Source organism: Manis pentadactyla, chromosome 18 (genome assembly GCF_030020395.1).
Source record: "Manis pentadactyla isolate mManPen7 chromosome 18, mManPen7.hap1, whole genome shotgun sequence".
Taxonomy (NCBI): domain Eukaryota; kingdom Metazoa; phylum Chordata; class Mammalia; order Pholidota; family Manidae; genus Manis; species Manis pentadactyla.
The window spans coordinates 24255976-24279680 of record NC_080036.1 but is presented as its reverse complement, the minus strand read 5'-3'; the positions used below and the strand labels follow the sequence as shown (position 1 = coordinate 24279680).

Here is a 23705-nt window from a genome sequence, read left to right as displayed (position 1 = left end):
AAAGCGTAAGACATAGCTATCCCTCAAAAACAGACAAATTACTTGGTTCTAACATACTGGTGCTCTCCAGAATATATCCACCAGTCAAGAGCCCTGGGTAAGAGTCAAGGAGGAAAGCACACTGTTGTGCAAGTCCTCAATTCAAAATCAAACACCCAGCTCTCATTCTAGCAGGTCTGGCCTTGAGCTAGCCATGCGACTCTCTGAGGGTCTAATTCTTGTATCTATAAACTAACGCATGTTGACCAACCTGAGGAGTACTGTATCACTCTCCACTCCTAAACCTAGGGGAAAAATAACATGAAGAGAGGAGAAACTTCTTTTAAAAATAACGTTTTCTTTATAAGAGACAAGGTACAATTAGGATAGAGATACCCCTCAGGGAAAGCCAGGGTCTGCAGCCCAGCGTTATGCTGTACTCAACGATCCAAACGATGGAAGGATGGAGGGCTTAGAAACAGAGGCATTTGAATTCAAGGATGTGCGTTTGTTCCTTCCCTTTTTTAGGGGCTTCTGGGAACAAAGACACATGTACCCAGGCAGGGTGTGTTCTCTTTTCTTTCCCCAGGGGCAAAAGCAACATTTGTCTGAATAATGCTTGCTATACAAGCAGCCACCCAGGCATTAGTCATGAGTATTATCTGTATAAGGAGCGGGTTACAACAACGAGCATCTCCCTAACACTGTACGTGAAGAAAACACAGCTTGTTTGTCACAGTTCATAAGCTTACAACAGTTTGGGAGCACAGAGCTCTGTTCACCAACTGAGGTAAATTTAAGAAAAAAGTACCACTTAGCCCTGTGAAGAGCAAAAACGGTGCACTGTCAACTCTAGACAAGGACGACTGATGTTCTGAGGAACAGTATGATTTAGTTCAGTAACTCGATTTTTACCTTCCCAAAGGTTCTTAATCAGCATGGAATCTAAAGCTTAGAGCACTGTTTCTCTCAACAAGTTTAAATTCTCTTGTTTTAAAAGTTAATGGATTTAAACAGAAACAAAAAAATTGCAAAACTCTGAAGAAAAACATTTTTGAAAACTTGTTGAATATTAAAATAGAGGTAATATATGACCCAGCAAATCCACTATTAGATAAACAAAAACATACACCTTTGTACACATTCAAAGCAGTTATCATTCACAACAGCCAAAGAGTAGAAACGACTTAAATGTACAAAAAAATTGGTATATCCATAAAATGGAGTATTATTTGAGAATAAGAACAGATGACATACTGATCAATGTTACAACATGGATGACTCTTAAAACATTAGGTAAATCAAAGAAACCAGTCACAATAAGACCACGTTATACAATGCCGTTGACATGAGGTTGCGAACGGGCAAACCCACGGAGGTGGAAAGGAGATCAGTGACTCCCAGCACACGGGGGGAGTGAGTGCGGCAGCGGTAGCCATGGTGATGGGCGGCTGATGAGCATGGGGCTTCTTTTAGGAGTGATAATGTTCTAAAATGACACAGTGGTGATGGTTGCACAACTCTGTAAATACATTAAAAATCTACCAAACTGTACACTTTACTTGAATGAGTGGATTTTATGGTATGTGAATTTTCTCTCAATGAAACTCATGAAAAACCTACTGAACTTTTATCACTAAAAATGACATACTTCATATTTCAGACAGTTAAGCTATAAAAAATCTCATTTTGCTATCATATCGTTTCTATATGGTCAGATTTTAAAAGCATTAATAATCCCTTTTTGTGGTAGTTCTTTTTATGACACGTTAACTCGATGACAAATGGATAAATCCTGTGCTTACAGGGATTACCTTTTCCATCATCATCTCTGAGGGAACCATGTAGGGTGGGCCCATTCCAAAATCATGCTGTGTGGTGCACACCATTTATGAAAACTTAACTGTGACAACATATCCACATTTATATATACATAATGCAGTAAGACAGAAGGGGAAAAAAATACCATTGTGGAAAAAAAATTCCCCCATACAAAACAACAAGCCCATAAATCACACAACAGTAGGCCAGCCAAATACACTCAACACATTCGGTGCTCACACAGACTTGACGCCACTTACTGCCTGGGTCTTGGGGCCTGGTTTCATGGCAGGTGTAGTAGCTGTGTTTCCCACAGCCTCCTCTTCAGAAGCTGAACTCTCCCTGGTACCACTCGGAAAATCCACTTCTTCTTCAGCTTTTGTGTCTGGCATTTCTGAAAAGAACAAGGGGTTACAAAGTGCATTTGAGAAACGGACTCCTGTGCCTTCCTATTTATGCAAGGTGTTCCAGGTTTCATGGGTTTTGTTTGCTCTTGTGTTAAACGGAAAGTACTCCTTTGGAGCTGGTGTCACCCGTGGCCCCGCGCTGAGCTACTCCTTTATCACGTGGTTGGATGGTTTTCACGAGCCTTTGTGTGGATTTGTAGCAAGGGAAGATCCAGTTCAGAGTCTACTGGACTTTTATTTTCATTTCTGATTTTCCCTGACAAATCTTTGAGTGTGGTGCTGACTTGCATATGGAAAAGTTAACTCACAAGCTTTAAGGGAACAGATTAAGAGCTAAAGCTTAGGTAGTCCATCTTGTCCATCCTCAAAGAGGCAAGAGATGTTTGTATTTGTACAGGACAAAAAGAAAAGAGCCACTGCAAGTGAAATACAGCCCTTGGAAAGAGACTGACTTTCTTTAAAAACATGCTACACACTCCCACCAACCCATCACTACAACTGGTAAGACTACACTATTCTAGTCAATGATTTTCTAACTTTTTTTCCCCAAACTAAAACATAATCACAAACTAACAATTCCTTTTTTTAAGAAAAAGTTTTCACACCTTTTCTTTAGAATTATGCTCAACAGACCAAACAGTAGTGGTTTCGTTACTGGACCACCATATGGTCAAGCAAATCCAGGAAGAAAGTGATAAATGATGTCTGAGGCAAATTTAGGCTTTGACACTACTTTAAAGGGGAATGATGATTGAATAGTCAAAATTCACTTTGACAATTCAACTATATAAGGAACTATCATCTCACTTTCATGTGGAAAATTTTCTGTGGTTGTTATTTTGTTACTAATCTAGTCATGCAATTAACTCTGGCAGAGAAAAAATGTTCCCTATACCAAACAAGAGAGAGGTTTCTTTCAGCAAAGAATAAATTACATTAAGATTTTATTTTAATAGCACATTGTGACATGCACAAAGGTCTAGTTTATACTTAGGGAAGTTATATTCCTATAAATGAACATTTATAAGTCTCCTCTCTTCTTCCTTTGCCTTTTATAATTATATAATCTTACTAGCAATTTAAAAATGGGAAATAAGTTTCCTTGTCCAAAGAATCAAAATCTTACATTTCATAAAATGTGATCAAAGTTAAAAAAAAATCTGACTTAAGCAATCCCTTTAGAAATATTCCTTCATCAAAACATTTCCAAGCAAGGCAGAGTAACATTTTTTTTTGGTTGTTGATAATTTTAATTTTTTTTGGTATATAGTTTTCGGCACAGCCTTGTAGCAACCAGTGATGACAGTAAACGGTGGTGACTGCGACTGGGGGTCTGGCGACCTGTGCAGGACTGGCCTGGCGCAGTCCTGCACAGTTAATTTCCCAAAGCACTGTGACCACGCTCTTGATGGGCAAAGGGCCACAGTCCTTCCTAACTGGAAGTTTTGTGTTTTCCCCCTTTCAGTTGCTATTTGGCTTTATCTACAGCAGTATACAAAACCAGAAGCCAATGCCATGGAGCTCCTTCCAAAGCAGCAGTAAGCTGATGTCTCTTCACTCACAAAACCATAAAACCACATGCTGAAATTCATGAATGGAATGCAAGCTTCCTAGAAAATACCCTTTGGCTCTGAGATGACACTCAGGTGCTTTTTCTCCAGGGCAATGTGACTGGGGACTTCCCCGAAGCCTGGCTATTTTCTGCGGAAAGCACCTCTGCTTTCATCACTGGCTACTTCTCTGCTGTAGTTTGAGACCATGAGCACCAAGCACATATGACTCCTCTTGGTAGCAGAACAAGTAACTTACCCACATACACTGACCGACTCCAAACTAGAGATACTACTGGAACTTTATACATCTCATTTTCCTCCCTAAAAGCTTAAAAATCTTAAGAATCATGTCTTAGCATCTTTACTGTATTTACGTACTATTAAAAATCAAACTCTGAAATTCTCCCTGGTTTCTATCTTCTCTCATAGGCTACTATAGGCACAAACCTCAGACAGCTCACACTTGCTTGGTTAAATTCTGACTACTGAGCCAGAATGAGAAATAATTCCAGCCCATGAGGCCAAAGACACAGCATCCAAATGAAAGGAGCACAGCCAGGCATCAGCTTACAGCCACTCCCCTCTTCTGAAGTGTCGACCTGCCAGGGCCCCCAAAATAGACTTGTTGTTGGACCTTATTTTAAAAATTAGAAACGGTCTCATTTAAATTCAAGAGAGCAGCCAACAAATTTCTATCACTAACAATCCAGACATAACAAAACTAAAAACTGAAGTCACCAAAATACTACCTCAGGTTTTTAAATCCCTCAACTGGAAAAAATAAGTAAATAAGATTACAAATGGTTAAAAACTCTTTTATAAGAGAATATGACCACTGCATTTAAATTGCTCTTTTCCTATGCAACTTTCGTGTTTCATTTGTTTGTTTCTCTATGCTCTCCACCCCCACACTCTTAACACATGGTACACTTAAAGGGATTTTTCAAACCTTAGAAAGAACAGCAAAAACAAACAGTAAAACTGAACAGACTACTTCTTACCTACAAAAACCTGGGGGCAAGCATGGACACAGGCCCTCCCTCCATGCATGGTGACAAGTAGCCACATCAAAGCGTGAATCAAACTGACCTTTAAAGACTTCGGGAGTCAAAACCCAGTCGGACGCTAGTTTCAGCTTCAGCCTCAACCCCCGGTAAGTTTTATTCAGATGATTTATTTCCACTGAGCAACAGTGGTTTCTCTCTGGCCATGGTTACCCACAGAGGGAGCAGGCTACTGTGTGAGCGATCTGCTCAGTGCAGCTGCCTCACCAAGATAAGCAGACACAACGTCTGCCCTATGACAGCAACTCAGCAGCCTGGGCTCGGGCGGAAATCCTGCATCCTATCCCCTCCGCTGTGCGGGCCCTGAATTCCCAGACTGCTGCCTAAAAGCAACAGGCCATGAACTGGAGGTCTGCTGCTCAGGCAGGAAAAGGAGGAAGTTCCCTTCCCCCAGCCCTCACCAATGACCTAATGCCACGACTCTGGATGCTGGACCATTCCCGTAGAATGATTCTTACAGCTATTCGTGAAACCGCTCTAAATTTGCTCAGAACACAAGACTAAGATGATAAGGAAAAAAAAGGGTTTCAGGCTTATAAATAAAACACATTTTTCCAGCACTGTGTTTCTATGGTCCTAGAAAAACAGAATAAGCCATGTGAATAAAAATATCTGCTCAATTACTTTATCATTTTAGAGCACCTGCGATCTCAGCATTGTTTTCCGGGTTAGGAAGGCTGCACTGCTCCAGCGTGACAGAAAGCATGTCCAGGCTTAATCAATCCAGCCAGGACTCTACAATACAGGGAGCAAAATCTGTTCAACCCTGGGATGGCAGGCCTCTCCTCATGGTGCTGACCGTTAACCTGGCAACCTATCCGATGAATGCAAACCTTCTAATCAACAGAGATGCCTGTATTTTTTACCACAACATCACAGAGGATCTGACAGGGATTTGTTTCTCAAACTGTTAACTCTGCCTTCTGCTTTGCTTACCTGTTGCCGGCTCAGGTCCTTGAATAAGCAGAGTTGTCTTCTCAAGCTCCTCCCTTCCAGCTAAATGTCCCACAAGTTTCCCAGGGGTTTCTTCATGACTACTGCCCATCTGTGGGGTCTCCCCAGGGCAGAGGGCATTCATTTGGCCTGCAGACACCCTCTCCAGCTGGCCAGTCGCCGGGCCTGACTCTGACAACCTGGCCAGTGATGTGTGGCTGATCTCTCCCTCGGCAGCCAGGGCTCCTGAGGCCCTGACGTGTTCTATGACGGCATCCACTATGCGACTTGCAGCCTCCTCGACTGAGTCTGCCCTCGTAGGCTGGTGCACGGCTTCAGCAGAGACAGCAGAAGGTAGAAAGGAAGCACCCCTTTCTCTGCCTGGGGCCTTGTCGTCACTGCTGGAGAGCCCTGCCTCTGTGGGGAGCTCTTTGGCCACAGGCTGCAGGAGGCCAAGAGGGGCTTTGTTCTCCATCTGGGTCCCCTTGGGGCTGCCCATGCTGCAGCCGTGGGCTGCTCCCTCCAGCTTCCCTTTCTCTCCACGAAGAGGTATCATCTCTGGGGTAGCAGTGCCTTGCGGGTCAGTCACACCTTCGTACGGTAAAGCTCTTGGCAAATCAAGGGTTGTCCTCTTCTCCCCGCTCAATGAGACTTGTGGAATCGGGGTGTCCTGCGTGTTTTGTGATATATCTTTTCTTTTGGCCCCAGTGGGACCTTGTAGAGCATGGTCCACTGCAACATCCAACACATTTCCGCTCACCTCACAAGCAGCATTTTCACCCAGGGACTGTGTATTTTTCACTCCAACATCCGGGGCAAAAGATCGATTGCAACAAAGAGTCTCAGACCCATCTGGCAGCAGGCCTGGCAACAGAGGTGAGCTGCTCTGCTCTGCACCCAAGGCTTCCTGGTTGGAATCCACAGCCAGACTTGCTCCTGGCGGCACCAGGCTCCGAGCGGCCCCACCTTCCATCAGCAGGGAGACTGGTGGGGCCACTTCCCTGCTGTGCTGAGCATCTGCGCTGTGCTGGGCTGAGGGGGTGCCTGCCGTGCTTGCCTCCTGCAGGGCTCTTTCCACAACACAGGCGGCTGAACCAGCCTCCTCACAGAACCCCGGGGTCCCCTGTCCAGGAGACGGTGTTCTTGGCTCTTCCTGCAACATCCCTGAAGAAAGAGTGTCTTCCTTAACACAGGAGCAAGTGACTCCTGTGTCCTTGTCAGCTTGTCCCTGAGCTGCCGAGTTTTCTGGAACCACCAGATTTTTTCCTTTTTCAGTTAAAATGGAATCAGAGGCCAACGTGGCCTTACCCACATGCAGCAGGGAAGAGTCAGTGCCCCCCTTGATATTCGGAACCTCAGGGGCTGCTGAGAGGTGGGGACCCTTGTGCCGCCCAGCTAGTCCTGTGGGGCTGGTGTTCCCCATGCCGGGCTGGAGCAGCAGAGCAGCGGAGGCAGTGGCCTGGCCTGCAGCACCACTTTCCAGTGGCTGCTCACCAGGACCGCTCAGATCTCCGTCTGGGCCACCTGTACAATCCACAGCTGAATGTAGTTCGGGAGTTGCTGTTCCCTTTTCTTTCTGGGAGGGGACAAGAGAAAGTGCGTCATCTTTGGTTGTTGATTCACTGGCTGCACTGCTTGCCAGAGAGAAAGTCCTGTCTGATGTCACTGCCTGGTCTGGCACCAGTTCTTTCTCAGCTTTGGGGACAACTGCATGTGAATATGGAGCCACCTCAAGTGGATCTGTTACAGGTGTTTCTAGTTTCAGATCTTTCCCTTGGCCCTGACCCTCTTTATCTATATCTGGAACGTTCAGAGGACAGAAATCCCTGTGTTCTCGGGCAGCTCCTACAGGGTCAGGGGAGGCTGTGCTGGCCTGTGGGCCTTCCGCACAGATGGCAGTGGGCAGGTGCCGTGCGCTGGGTGTGCTGGGCCGGCCTGCGGTGGTGCTTTCCAGTCGGGTAACTGTGTCATCACAGTGCTCTGCAGCCACCACATCACCCGAAGTCCCTGTGTCCTGACGACACACAGGAGCAGCACAGAGGTCACCATCTCCAGCTGTAGAACAGATGGGCAGTCTGCTCTTTTGGCTCTGAACATGAGACGAATTAGTTTCTGATTTCTGGTTTGGCACGACATCTTTCTGTGGCCCAGGCAAGGTTAAACCAGAGGGTGGCATGGCCTCACGTGTGTTTGCTGAGGGAGTGTCAAGTTTGGCCCTGTCTGAACTCCTGTCTTTTGCAGCTGCTGGAATGGCCGCACAGTTCTCATCTCCTGGACCATCAGCACTCTCTTCACAACTTCTTGAAGTTTTCATTTCTGCAGTTTTTTCAATGGAGGTTTCTCCATTACTAAATACAAGTACAGACTCGGTAGGTTTGTTACCATGCAGGGAACTGGTGGCAGTCACACAGTTTGGGATGCTGGCATTATCCACAGGCTTACTTGTGACTGTTACATCAGAGGCTCCAGCTGTGCTGATATTAGAGTCCTCAAATGTTTCCTTTGTACTTTCCTCTACTTCAAGCACATTCCTCTGGATGGTGGCATCTGGGTTCCCAAGACCACGTTCTGTCTCCCCTGCAGTCACTGGGACACTGGCATCTGCCGTTGCACTGACCACCAGCTCAGCTCCAGGAAAACACTGGGTGGGGCCTGGCTCGACAACCATGTCGCCCTGCAGGACACGGTCTCCACTGCTCAGAGGCTCCTGGTCCATGGCCGTTACAGAAGATTTTGTTCCAGCTTCTTCATTTCCGATTCCACAGGATAGAAGGGCTTCTGTGCCCTTTCCTCCGTAATCCGGCATGCTCTGAAGGCAGCTGTCGGGAGCAGACCCAGGCCCTGAGGCCACAGCAGATGTTGGCACTGCCACCTCGCCTCTTCTCTCCATGCCTTTATTTTTCTTCCCACAGGAACAGTCTGTATTTTCCTCCTTAACCACACTTGACAAATCATAGGAACTTTCACTAGGCCCAGCAGTGCTCCCCTGGCAGCAGGGCGAGTTCTCAGTATCTCCAGGAGAGGAGAGCTGCTGGCTGTCCATGGGCTTGGATGCACAGGGAGGAAACTGGCCTTCTGCATCTCGGGCACTGGGCAGACCTGAAGGATCCTGTGCTGTCACCATTAAGGGCATAATATTGTCCATCTGCTTGAGCTTTGTTTTCTAGGAGGAAATGAAAGATTTTTTTTTAATTGTGCGTGGTAAAAGATGTCACTGACACCGATAAGCAAAAATTCTGTTGGAGAGAACTCAATGCCATTCCAGCCCTTCTAAGGTCATATGATATACTGATCTAAATAATAACAAATTTTCTTTTGTTTCCGATACAACTTTCCTCTCTTAAAGCTACATAGCCACTGGAATGATAAAAATGGTCAAGAATATACAAAATGACTCTTTTTTTTTTATTACAAATTGATTTCAGAAAGTAGATTCAAATTGGGCCACAAAAACTTAAAAAAAAACAACACACAGTGACTATCTTCAAGTGAGCAGCCCAGAAAAGTACCTTTCTGTAGGGTCTTCGGAGGGGCAGAGGCTTCCCTCCATCCGCCTCATACTTGTAAGTAAAAGTAAACCCTCACAGTCTGGTAAACTCGTCAACCACAAGATGCAGGCAGTGCTCCTGGGCCCTAAAGTCTTACTAAGGAGTTAGGCAGTGTCCTTTAATCCCCAAAGTATGCTCCATTAGATCTAGCTTTAGCTATGCATTCAGAATTTCAAGAACAGTGGCATGGTATTCTTTTACTTTTTGAAAAAAGTAGTTCCTCTGTTGTCTAATACTGAATATTAAATACGTAAGAACATATCATACCAATAATACCAAATTCTTGATTATTCCTAGGACTATGGCTTGAGGCTATCACAGGTCATCTCAAAAATAGTTTTTCCAGCTTTAAAGAAATTTTTAAAATGTAAACAGGTATGACCAACTGCACAGGAATGGTTAGAATAATCATGGTTGATCAACTCAATGGGAAATGCTCTGCTATTACATGTTAACTGAGAGACCATAGTGAAATGAGAAGAAGACATTTGTAATACAATGTTAAAAAACATAAATAAACCCTATATATACCAACACAGTATAACCCTAATCTACATTCTAATATATCTTATCTATGTACTATATACTAATCTATATACTAAATACTATAGTATATAGTATTAACCCTATACAGTTAATCTAAGATTATAATTATGTGAAAATCACATGTATCTGTAGGAAAAGGCTTAGGAAAACTAGAGAAAGGAAAATACAGCTGATCTTTAGGGTGGGAATGCCTTTGTTATCAAAATTTCAGTAATTCTTATAATAATGCTATTTGTTCAACACATAATTTTTTTAAAACATCTGGTTGGCTCCTCACACATTACCTGACCCACTGCAGTAATCATCTCGTGGTGATCATCCAGTGCCCTTCATTAATGCACCCTGGAAATACGCTGAACACTTAACAGGACTCCACCACTGGATTAGTCCTGTCTACTTACTGGATCTACTGTAAAATTTTACACAGATAAGTGTAAAATGTGTTATGCTCACTAAAGTCCTTCTAACCACAGAGTACAAGAAAAATGGATTTTCACTAAAAGCTTCTGTTAAGTTCCTTGGAGTTTTGAAAATTATCTCGCTTCCATTCCTGCAGAGAGTATAACAGTCTCCTAAAAAGTCATTAAATTTAATAAAGGGTGAACATTACAGAAGACAGATTTGGAGAAGTGAGTGGTATTACTTGAGGAGTACAGAAACTCCTAACAAATGCAAGCTCTCTGGGTTTTAATTTCTCGTGGCTTCCTGACAACTTGTCCCACACCGTGCTGGCACCTGCAAACTGAGTGTTTTCAATTGGACCATCAGCCACCTAGTAAGAAGAGCTCTAAACGTAAACCTAACTTCCTGGCAGTCCACTCAGAGGAAAATCCAATGACACCTATTCTGGAACAAACGTGATTCGGAAAGGCAGAGGCAGGTGCATCATACAAGTCTACATGAAGTGTCTCAGCCTGCAGGTCTCAAAAATGATGCCTGCTCCAAAAGGAACCGCTGGCATTGAGCTGATCCTAGACGGCCTTAAATGAAACTACTGTCAAGCTTTTTCCAAATCAAATCAGCTCTGAAATAAACTGGGTGGAAAAATTATCTAAACTTAGCCTTTCAGATGTTATGGCCAAGACAGATGTACCCATATGACATTTATATTATCCATAACAAATGCTACCAGGGAGTCTGTAATGTTTTTATGTCCAGCAACAACTTTATCTTGAAGGTTTGAGTGGATTATAAAATCTTTATTTTTTTAGTGATCTTCTTAACATACAACATCAAATTAAATGTAGTAACACTATCATCACTCATTGACATAGTAGTGAAAGGCTTTATTTCTGAGTAAATTTGGTTTATGTACTTTAGCAACAATCTCAGAAACTGTTTTGCTCAGTAAGTTTTATAGTTAAACTGACATATTTATAAACAGACAAGTTCCTTTTCAGCTAGAAAAATTCTAGTTGCTGCATTATTTCTTTATCTGCAATGTGTATGCTCATTATCTCAAAAGCCTGGCAAAAAAAAATAAAAAATTCTCTCCATCTCCTACTGCTACAACCTCAATGTTAGTTCTATACCTGTAAGTGGTAACATCTAATACTGTTAAAACTGCTCTACAGATTTCATAGCCTTTGATGGAAGCATTTTATGTTCTCATTATAGCGAAGTTCACTGGTGGCAGAAAGAAGGGCAGAAAAGCCAGAAAATGGACCATTGTCTTCCTTACCGTTAGCTCCTGCTGGATGTTCATAAGTTTAAAAATATGTCCAGTACAAGTGTCTCCAAGAAATGGGGGTTCATGATGTGATTCAGACTCAGAGGTTAATGTATAGACGTCCAGATCTCGATGATGCCTCACAGAACAGTCCCCACAAGGTATTTCATAGGACAGACTGCGCCAGGACTCTGGTTCTCCAGCATTCTCCCTGTAAGTAAACAATCTCTGGTTAACAGACACACGTTCTGCCTCCCAGGCATACGTTTAACCCTCTAAGTCTTAGGTAAAATATCTAATCTGATGCTCTTTGAGGCCGTGCAGCAGAAATGTGGTTTGTACAGTTCCCCAGTGATTCGGGCATGCAACTGAACTGCTCCGTCCTCCTCACTAGAGGTCACAAATGGGTTAAATGAGAGCTGCAGGAGTCCTCCCTGAGGATGTTCTTTTGATCAAGATGAAGAGAAGTCTGGGATCTTAAAATAGTTAATATTATGCTAACAACCAATAACGAGGAAATGTAAGGAAGATGGTTTCAGCCTGGTTTTCAAAAGAAGCAAGGTTTATTATTATTAATAAGCATTTGTCTTGAAATGGGTAACACCATATGCTAACTTCAGTCCATCATATTGGGAAGGGAAGAACTAATTTCTGCAACTCATACCAGGGCGCTCCAGCTTTTGTTAACCGGTGAAGGACACACCCTCCGAGTTCCTGGAGCCGACTACGTAGATACAAACAACGACAACGCTGTAACATACTACACTTGTCAGTATAATTATCAAGTCCTATTTTGAATGAAACACATGGTTCTAAGAACTTCAAGTTAAAATTTATTATATTTAAAAAACAACTTTGCTTGACTCGTATCACTGTAGACATACTTCATATATAAATAAAGCAGACAAAGGCACAAGTATGGACAAAAGCATTTCTGGGATAGGCCTCAAAACATGAAATCTCTTTATGGGGTTCTCTCTAGTGCACCAGTAGACTGGTAAAGTATCCAGAGATTCTGGAAGGAGGCGGGAGGTTACGTTTGAGATCATTAACTTGTTTTAAAATGGAAGAAACTACAGAATTACAAAATAATAGGCATGCCATCCACAGAAAATTATGAGAAGCAGCCCGGCTTCAACTTTCCCTCCAGTGTTTTGTCTAGTAATTCATACCTGTCTGTCATTAACAATTCACTAGAGAATAACTGGAATCTGAAAGCTAAAAATATGCTACAGTAGGAAACCTGTAACCGGAGAATCATGGCTGAGGGTAACAACTACGGCTGCTCCAAGTGAAAACTAGTGTAATTTCCATACTCAGAGTGACTCCCCAGCAGGTACTTTAGATGAACCTAGTATATGCAATGCTCAGTGTTTTATCTTTTTACCAAGCTGTTTGTTCTATGCTGAGTAAAATGACCTGAAATAGGAAAGTATCTTTAAGATAGTCACTTCAAAGTTCAAATGAATGGCTCAATTAAGAAGCCAATCAGCTATGCCAAATAAGGGGGAGGCAACTTCTCTGAAAATTCAGTTTTGAAGTGTGGGTGGACACTGTTATTAACTCTGCTTAATTACTTGCCTGACAGATATACTGGCATATCTGCTTACTCAGATTACCACCCCCAGGTATATTCCAGTAAAGAAAGGGCCTTTGAAAACAAAACTTGATTTACAGACCTCTATTCAGTGTAAACCAAATATAACACCTAAGAGGGGGCTGTTTGCCAAGGCAGGGCCAATTAGAAAGTGTGCAGTCTGTTCCCACCCAAATGCAGTTCTCTACCAACCCTGTCACTATTAATTCTCAAACTGTTTCCTTTCTAACATCTAAACCTTGGGAAATTCCCTCCTGTAACCACAAACTATTTACTTTCTACCTCTCCCATGCTCTCCTTCCAGAGGAATGTGCTTTTGTTGCCATGGTTACTTCCAAATGCTAACCCTTCCATCCTCCAGTTCATCGTTCCTGAGGATTTCTGTTGCTTCCTAGCCCATCTAGATACCAAAGACTATTCAATGCAATTAACTCTAAGGATGGCTCTTCTAAACAGTAGGTTTGAAAATTGAACATGTTGCTTCCTGCTGTCCTCCTTAGGTACCTGATTCAGTAATCACCGCCTGGACACCTGCAGTTTTCCACCCACTTCTGCACTAGTTCCTTCCCCACCTGCCTAAGTACGATTAAAACATCAGCAGAAGACAGAGCAGCAGGGGCAGTTACAGGTCGCTGCAGTGGGTGCAGCAGCTCAGCGGCACGCCTTATTCAACCCTGCAGACCAGTTCTCACTGAGAATTTGGCCTGTAGGGGACAGATGGAAGTGTCTGGAGACATTCCGGTTGTCACGATTTGGGGTAAGAGTGTGTCCTACAACTCACAGGACCCGCACTTGGCATCCATAAAGAGTCATCCCACCCACCCACCCACTGTTTTCTCTGGCTCTTCCTTTCTCTCCCATCGTACACGTGAACATGTTGACTTTCTGAACTTAGTCTTCTTCTCTCACCCATCCTTCCCCACAGATCCAGTTCACTTCCAATCCAGTAGCCTTCAATTGAGTCCCTGCTCCACATTTCTAACTACTTGATGAAAGTCTTTACCGGGATATCCAGAGGGCATTCTCACATTTCAAAACACGATTTTATGTTCCCCCATTCCTAAATGAGTAGCAACTCCAAACTTACTTCCATGAATGAAGTCAGTGTTACCCCCAGTAAAACCATTGCCTTTATCCAGACCATTCTCTTGGTTTTCTATCTGCAAAGCGTCTCCCACTTAGCACCTTATTTCAATTCCTATAGGCACTGTTTTAGTTTAGACCTTCACTGAATTATGTGGACTCTTGCAGACACTTGTTACCGACCACCTATGACCTCCACCACTCTCCAAATCTACCCAAAGTGATTGCTTTCAAGCAAAGTGATGTCTGTTGCTCAGAAGTTTTACTGTGCACAAGAAAACAATTTGCTATTCTTTTGCACTGGAAGTGAAATGTGTACTACGTGCGCCCAAACCACCCAGGTTTTCTCTTTGGATTTTAAGCATTCTGCAAAACATCCCATCTCTCCTGCATGGCTATACAAAGCAGAAAGCCACAGAACTTCATGGCCAAGGCCACCAGGCTAATAAGCAGAGCCAACTATGACTACCTCTTTCCATTCTGTGATGGGACCTTGCTAGGGCACGCCACACCAGCACTGCTTCTGCATGGCCAGCAACACTTCCATACTAAGGCACTGATGTTCTTTGAGTCAGTCTATCTTTCTATGATATTCTTACATCCTATTTTGCAGTCAAACTGTACATGTCCATTCCCCCAAACACACTTCATTGGCCAGGGATGCCCACCTATCCAAAACCCACTCATCTTTCACAGTCTAGCTTCCTGATCTCTTATTCCATTCTTCTCTCCATTGGTATAGAATCTTTTCTCCCTTCTGAATACCCAAGATCTTATTCTATTACTATCTTGGGACTTAAAAAAACAATTTTTAAAAAATCCTCTTCAACTACTTGTTATTTATGTACTTGTCCCTCTCACTAGAACACAGGGCTTCTTAGAGGTAGGATGGTGTCACTGGAGCTGTTATTTAATGAAGGGTTAAGATGGAAAGTCAGTGCAAAATAAAAAAAGCAAAAGTGTATTAAGAATTTCTCTTTATCATTAGTTTTGGACCTAGTAACAAATGAAAACCTGGCGTAACACATTGGGGCTGTGCTACACAAAAAAAACTACACACCTCCAAAACACAAAGCCCAGATAGCCAGGCGCACAAAGAATTGAGACTGATGGGACATCACAAACTGCCATCCCAGCACACGAGTACTTGGCTCACCCCCAGCCCCTCGGCCCTAAGAACACATGCATATGGCCTGTCCTTTGCCCTCACTACAGTTGTAAGTTTGGCTGCATCAGTGTTCCGTGTCTACGTTACTATGTATCTGGAAATGCTGGTCGCAGGTGATCCAAGTAAAGCACTGTGATCACTTTCCCTTCTCATACAATTTACTGTTTTCTCTTGAATTGAGTTACTTTTTTCTAATTACTCCTAACTAGAATCTTGCTTTTATGGTCTTGCCTCATGATGTGATATTCAAAAGTATTTCAATGAAACATTTACTGACCACCTATTAAAGAGTAGATGCGGTACTAGACACCAGAGCTACAAGGAAAAACAGGACACCCTTCTCAAGGATAAATGTGAACACACAATCTAAAGTCAAACATGAATCACTGTTCAATAGCCACAGTTTGGCTTATTAGTGTCACTATGACCCCCATAGAAGCAAAAACTGTAAAGACTATATTAGGAGTTTTACCCTTAGAAGTGTAGCATTTTATGCACCAAATACACCATATTTTATTAGAATTGCAATGCTACTACTTGTAAAAGTGCCATTATTTTATGTACTATTAAGAAGGAAAAATACTTTCCTGAATTAAATTATTGCATAATGTTGTGTTGATCAAAAAGTATCTGGTATCACTAGATGGAAAAATATACATCTGAAAAGAGGTAATGTGTCACCTTTCTGAATTCTTACAGTGGTGGGACAAACAGTCCAAATGAACAAAAGTTCCAACATCACCTGCCTTCACAGTGTGCGCCAATGAACTTACTGCACATCTGCCTGTGTTCCCAAAACATCTCAAAGGCTTAACTGAGCAGCACAAACTTCAGGAGCCTGTGGCGCTCGGTATACTGTCAAGCACCAAAGACGCTGGTTTTCAAACTTTCAAGTAGCTGACCATTTTTCAAACACAATGACATGCAGAAAAAAAGCCGCTTGGTGCTGGGACAGCGGCGAGAAGGGCAGGCAAAGCCTGTGCCTCTCCCTGTCTACCGCCCCTCCTCGGTGGGGAGTGAGGCTCACACCTGGAAGCCGAGGCACAGCTACAGGTCCTGTGACTCCACAAGTACAGGCTCTCTTCAGGTACCACTACCACATTTCCCAGGTTAGTCATTTTCCTGGTTTAGTCCCCTTTGGACTTACCGAATAACGCACTCAACATTCTCTTGATTAGACACCCATCCTATGTCTGCAGTCTAAGCTGCAGCCTTTATTTCTGCCAGGAAGAAGAATGTGCCTGAGCATCTAAAATTTACCTCAGGAATATACAGAAAGATTTTACTGTAACAAATCAAGTCTTGGGGGACAGAAAAGCACAGGCAGGAATGCCCATGAAATTCAGGTTGTTTCAGCTGGTGAATTAAGAGGCACCAGAGCCTCATAGACGCTTATAAAAATGAGAGAAAGAGCGACTGATCCCCAGGCGCAGTGCTGATGCTGTGCGGCAGTCTGCAGAGACCTCCACCGCTATTCACTTTTCATCCTGATGAGGCCCCATCACTCCGGAGAAACGAAGAGGATTTTGACTACTAACCATGGCATATGCAGGACAGGGATTCTGTCACCACTACTACATCACCAGCTCTGAGATCTCCCAGAACTTCTTACACTGTCACATTCAACCAGATCCCAGAAGAGACTTCAAGATAGACAGGCCGGTATCATGACTACTTTGAAAATTTCAGTCAGTGTGTTACAAGACAATTTTTGTCATGCCCCACCATTCCTGGGTGCCTTCAACTTTATCTAGTTTCCAGCACAACCCCAAAGGCCGCCTCCTTCCCTGAGCCTTCTCAGCCTTGTCCTGCCCTGTGATGTCGTCACTCATCTGTAGCTCCTACTGAGGAGAAGGACCATCTGCCTTCTGACTGGTTGCGTGTCTCATTACCCAGTTCATCTCCTGACACTGTAGCTGCTCTAGTGTTTGTTGGCATTTCACCCCAGGCAGAAGACTAGGAACATTCTCCTACTTTGCTCACGATGTTTACAAAAGAGTTTAGATCACTAAGAACTCACTCTCTGAGGGGGTATATCATGGAAATAAGTAATTCAAGGACAACTCAACTCAGTGGCAGTAACAGCTAAAAAGTGAAGTTGGTGAGGGAGACGAAAAAGCCCTGACAACTGACCCCAGTGAACATTCACGATCAGGACGAAACCCATTGCTTAGAAGAATATTATTGGGCAGCTGCTAAAAAGTGAACATAAACTATTTATTAGATAATTGTATTAATGTTGTTATTATTGCTCTTGATAACTGAATATGCTGATTTGATAAGAATGCTGAAATATTTAGAAGTAAAGGATCATGATATCTCCAACTTAGTCTCAAAAGAGTTCAGTAAAATTCTATACGCACACAGATAAAGCAGACACAATACAAGGGTCACAACTGCTGAACTTAGATGAAGGCTGTACAGGAGGACACTGTGCTATTCACCTTTTTTCTGAGTTCAATTTTTTTCAAAACGAACTAAATATAAAACATTAATTTTTACAAAGACAGAGGCAGCAATTCTTTCACTCTTCTATGATTACTATTTACTTAAGGCAGGAAAGAAACTAATACTATGTGTGTATCTGCTAAGAGACAGGCACCTTGGCAGATGCTGGTGGGTACACTAATTTAACCCTAATGTGAGTCCTTCACAGAAATGTTATTCCTAATGCAGAGGAGAGGAAAATGAGACTCAGAAATATTAACTCATTGGCTCAGGACATACCATGTACATAGCAGTGTGATAAACCTGAGTTCAAACAACGAACTATATTACTTATAAGAAATGAGAACTTGGGCTAGACACTTAACCTCTTTGAGCAGATAGCATAATCTGTAAAAAAAAAAAAAAAAAAAAAAGATAGTAACAGTCCCTTAATAACGGTGCTCTGATAATTAATGGGATAGAAAACAAGTGACCTAAAAATGCTTGACATACAGTAGGCAGCCATCAAACACCAGTCCTCTCCTTGCTTAGCACACAACTACTCAGCAATGGACTTGAATCCAGGTTGACTGACCCCAAAGCCGGGGCTCTCCCACTCTCTACGCTGCACTCCTTTAGGTGGAAAGAGCTCATCCTTATAGGAACACCTTATGGGGTTTCACAGCAGGAAGTAGCTAGGGTCACTTAGCATCCTGGAGCAAAGAGGCCCTTGGGGGAGAATTTCTTCATGAATTAAAATACTGTCCACTTCATGCAGAATGTTTTTCAACACGTAGGCATTCTCTGATAAAAAGTTCTAAAGTCCACCATCTGCTGAATTACTCAATAGTATGATGAGCAGATCAACCAGAGCCACTCGCAGGTGTCTGATGAGACTGACAAATGCAGTAGGAAGTGCACAGCCCACATGCTCATCGCCTACCTCTTTTCAAAATGAGCACATCCAAGCAAATGAAGGACAACAGCAACTTTGACATTTATTCCTTCAAAATCTTTTTCAAATATGAGGCACCCAAACTGTTCACGTTTTTCACATAACTGACACCAACTGGCACCTGGGTGATTATGACTGAAAGTATGGGTGTTGAGGTCTGAGCTGAATCCCATTTATATCATGGTCTAACCTAAGATGCATTACTGAGCTTCTATGAGCCAAAGCCTTTTCATCTAGTTTTTATAAAATGTGGAAATACTACCAGTTTTCTTACAGAGCTGTTTTACAGACTAAAGATACATGGATAGAGATGGCCTTACTATATATATGAGTACTAGTAATGTAAATAGTAAGCACTCATTAAATATGTTTCTATTTCCTGCCGCAAGAAAGGGGTATGTACCCTAGCCACTATGTTGTATAGCTAAGTTTATTAATTCTTTAATTGTATCAAATACTGAGCTATGTGGTTTATACAGATCACCTCATTCATCTTTAAACCATCCTGTGAAGGAAGATATTACCCTGATTTGCAAATGAGGAAAACTACAGTCATGAGAAATAACTTGCCTAACAGTTAGTAAGCAACGGAGCCAGATTAGGGCTGACATACTAAACCACCACATAAAACTACCTTGGCTACCTATTTTAACACTAGAAAATGCAGAATGAAACAAACCATGTATTTTTAACATACATACTTTGAGGGATTACGTTTTAGAGCACCAAGTTCTATACTATTGTGCATTATGGATATGGGGAAGTCTGTGGCTTACATGTCACTTTCCTCCTGTTTTTCACTGAAAGACAACCTGGGCTAACTCAATGGTTCCACGGCTTCTGGAATACCCTGCTGCCCTAATAGCCAAAGTTCTGCATTTCCTAGTTTCACCACACTCACTGCTTTCAAGATCTTAACTAATTTTTAATATCTCACCACGATTTTAGTTACATATATATATGTATCAATATCTGATGCACTAACATTCACAGGATATGTACAATTAAAGTTAAGTAAGTTTATACTGGGCTGTCATTTAAATATTTATTTATGTGATCAAGCTGCTTAGTTGTTGGTTCCTCTTATTTAACCAGATTTAAGCCTCTAACCTGATTCAACAAGTAACTCTCAGGAATTAATTTTCAGATACAATGTTAAGTCTAAATTTTCCACTGAAGTGAAATTCTGAATCTTAATTGCATTTTAGAATTACCTGGAGAACTTTTAAAAATCCTGTAATACAGATGACACCTCACACCAAGTACATAAAAACCTTCAGAGGCGCCCCCAGCATCCGCATGTTTGCAAAGCGCCTTGGGAGACTCCGATTACACGCCGATTCCAGAGGGACCAAGGCTGTGAAACACCGCATCAAAGTCACAGACATGTGACAGTTCATTTTAAAAGGAAGAGTACAGCTGACACCGGCAAGACTGTGGTGAGTACAAGAATTGTAAGCACTGTACCCTTTGACCTAATTACATAATTCTGTGGAATAAAAAAATAATTATTTAACAAACAAAAAACACCAGGCAAAAAACGAGGCTCACTGCAGCATTCATTAGTTGATTTCTTATTTTCTTAATGTTAAAACTAACATGGGACATTTGGTAAATGTTTAAATACTCACAATAAACAAGATATTTTAGAGGGCCTCAAAAATAGTTACCAGAATGCAAAATGGAGTATCAGCTGAAACTATTTAAAAAATTCTCTGCAATGTGGGAGGTAACATCTGATAGTGAAATAACTCCGTCTTATGGTGGCAGCATTATAAACAATATCATTATGTATAACAATTGTTAAAATAAACGCTGATTCTCCCCCCTTGTTATCCCTCTTGCTGCTGGCCTAAGGCAGAGGACAGAGACAGCAGGACGCAGGCTGTCACCAAGAGCTACTTCAAGGAAACACAGAAACCATGACTCGGAAGTCGGAGTCTGATTCTGATACAATTGTATTTAACTCCCCCTCCGACCAACACCAGGCACTCAAACAGGTCCTCAGTAAGAAACCAGTCAGCGTGATCGACCTCTACTCAGTAATGCACTTTCTCTTTTCAACCTTCTCACTACCCAGATAACTTAGGTCATCAAAATGATTAGACAGAGATGTGGATTCATACGTCTATAAGGCTAGGTTGATCTTTCACAGAACTTCGATTCTCTGCATCTGCGATGACGGTTTTTGGCTTACTAACCGTGCATATAAAGTGTTTGATGTTACTTATTGAGAGTGACAAACACAAGCATGTGAGAATATTTTGAAAGGGAGAATATTATCATTGTTGATTAAAATCAAATTTTACTTTGAAGAAAGAGAAATGGTTACAAAATAATCTGAAACTTGGGAAGAATAAGTGAACTGGATAAAGTAATTTCAAACTGATGATGGAAAACAGATCAGAGACAAAAGTTCAACATCCAACCACTAGAGAGAAATGACCTGTCTTTAAAATGTCAAGTTTCTTTCACTTTCTCGTGGAGCAACATAGCAAAACAAAATCAAACAGCAACCAATTTAAACAAGCTAATTACCACAGAGGGAAAGGAACGCACATCCATTTCTTCCTGTTTTACTTCTGAAAAGCATTCGAAACTCAATTATGATAGAAAGTGTAAGAGCTAAATATAAATCTGTAACTCCATGTAATGGTGACCATTAAAATCAGTTGATTAACAAGCTTCCACAGATGAAGACTTCATGACTCTATAGATAAGTGATTTGTTATACTTCTAGAAACTGGTAACGTTAATCACAATGAAGTCATCAATCTGTAAACTGGTTTTTCTAGTTCAGAAAAAAGAAAAAGAAATTTTGCTCATTAGTCTGGGCAGGACTCTTCAAGCATGAAGTTCACTTGACTCTGTATCAGGTTTCTACATTAAAATTGAAGAAAAGAACCCATACTTAAGCCCAGTAAAGCTCTAATGATTTTGTGTATTTTTATATAACCCATTGCCCTGACTGACCACTTCTCATAATTCAACTGTTGAAATGGACTAATCTTACTTAATGGTTAAGACAAATGAAATAGGTCAAAATAAAGAGAAAATGTCTCTTTTGCAGACTAGATGTGGCTTTCTTCCTCTTTGTCCTCTAATTTGTTACTTTTAAAGAAACATGTAACATTGACCTACTCTCCCTGATTACAGCACTGTACCATAAATAGATTAAGTGGGTCAGAGGAGAACTTCTCAAACTATTTAAGAAGGACCAAATTATTTTTAATTTCCAAATCATCACAGAAGCAAAAATTCTAAAAATTCCTACAAAAATAAAATTTATAAAATATGAAACTTGAGCACCCAAAGTTTTTATGAGATTCAGCAGATAAAAATTACTCTGTCAAATTACTATAAAAGTTTCTAAACACATACTCTCAGCTTAATACTTATCATGAAACAATGACAAGGCTTGGCAGATCAGCCCTCATCCAGGGCCTGCCTCATTTTGAACAGCAGTGGGTTACTCCAGAGGTCCGTCCAGATCGCCAGGAGCCACGTTTTACATTCTTAGCATCTCCAGACCCTGGGGAGACAGGCCAGTGACAGGAAAGAGGGGCAGAGAAGGGAACAGGGAAAGCGGTACACTACAGATTCCTCGGACAGTTCCCTTTCCTCCCAGGGTGCAGTGCATACAGGCCTACACGCAAAGCTCAAACGAACCCAATATATTCAAGGGTATTTTTAAAAGTTCGATCCCAACCATTGTTTATTTAGTATTACCATCTTTATAAAATCAAAAGCATCCCAGTATCTACTTTAACTGTCATGTCACATAGAGCTTCTGTAATTTACTGGCATGACTTCCCTGAATCAAATGTGAAGTGCTGGGAACTAATCACAGAACATAATAAAGTAATGCAGCGTGAGGCAATCCAGCTTTACAGAGCACTTTCAGCACAAGTATTCTTTTTGACCTTCCAAATGACAATGACAAGGCCAGTGCTCTACAGCTAAGATGGAGAACAAAGTATAGGTAAACCAACCAAGGTTTCACACAGCTAAGGGCTGAATGAGGGCTAAAATACAAAGTTTTAATTCATTCCAAACAATCTATTCCCAAGCAATTTAGTATAGTAACGTAAGTGATTAATGAGCTGAAAGCTTTAATCAAAACATTCCTTTAGATTACATTAACAAAAGGTACTAAGAGGCATTCTGCTGAGCACTCATATCTCAACCAACAAAATCATTTTCATATTAGCACACATCCTCTAAAAGGGTATGCATATACCTATACAAAGACACTATCAGGACATGAAAATGTATTAGGCTCTATAGGAATACTTGTTTTCAAATGTTCATATGAGTATTACTCTATTATTGATAAAATGTCTCCAAAAGCCCACTGACAGGTAACACTACAGAGATGGTATGCCACTGCCTTAAAAATGCGGTCTACCTGGAATCTGGTCTTCTTTATATTGTTAAGTTCATATTTTAAGTTATCTCAAACTAACACATTTCCAGAAAGTGAATGATCTAGGTTACATATTTATTCAAACATTTGACAAATACTCATGCAGTATCTACTATGTTCCTACATGCAAGAAATGTTGATGAATAAATAAGGCAACCAAGTCTCCAACCATAATGGAGCTTGTACTACAGAGGGGTATAACTACAGTCAGAGAGAAGTGCTTTAAAGAAAATAAACAGGGTGCTTATGGCAGAAAATCCCTTGCAGAGTAGAGAGCGGCTTCTGCAGCTAGGTGGTCAGGAGGACAATTGACGTGAATGGAACAATGTCCCAGAAACAACTCCACATGGGCTCCACCAAGGCACAGCAAGTGCAAAGATCCTGAGGTGGCAACCCACTGGCAGGTGAGCCTAGGGTCGGTGCATGAGGAATGAGGAGCCTGCTCTGAAATGAAGTCTCAGAGCGTGAGAGGAGTCAGATCTCAGAGAGCTTTGCAGACCATGGTACCAACTAGGATTTTATTCTGAGC

At 41.9% G+C, this 23705-nt stretch overlaps 1 protein-coding gene across 11 annotated transcripts in view; it reads right to left on the bottom strand.

The window, feature by feature from the left end:
* Positions 1-23705, bottom strand: part of AKAP13 (A-kinase anchoring protein 13) — a 291383-nt gene that overhangs the window by 125887 nt on the left and 141791 nt on the right. For all 11 annotated transcript variants that reach the window (XM_036931888.2, XM_057494885.1, XM_036931885.2 and 8 more), the window contains 3 exons: positions 11533-11731; positions 5761-8920; positions 2061-2194 (listed from right to left, as the gene is read on the bottom strand). In XM_036931888.2, coding sequence (XP_036787783.2) covers positions 2061-2194; positions 5761-8920; positions 11533-11731 — 3493 coding nt within the window. The remainder of the gene's footprint in view (positions 1-2060; positions 2195-5760; positions 8921-11532; positions 11732-23705) is intronic.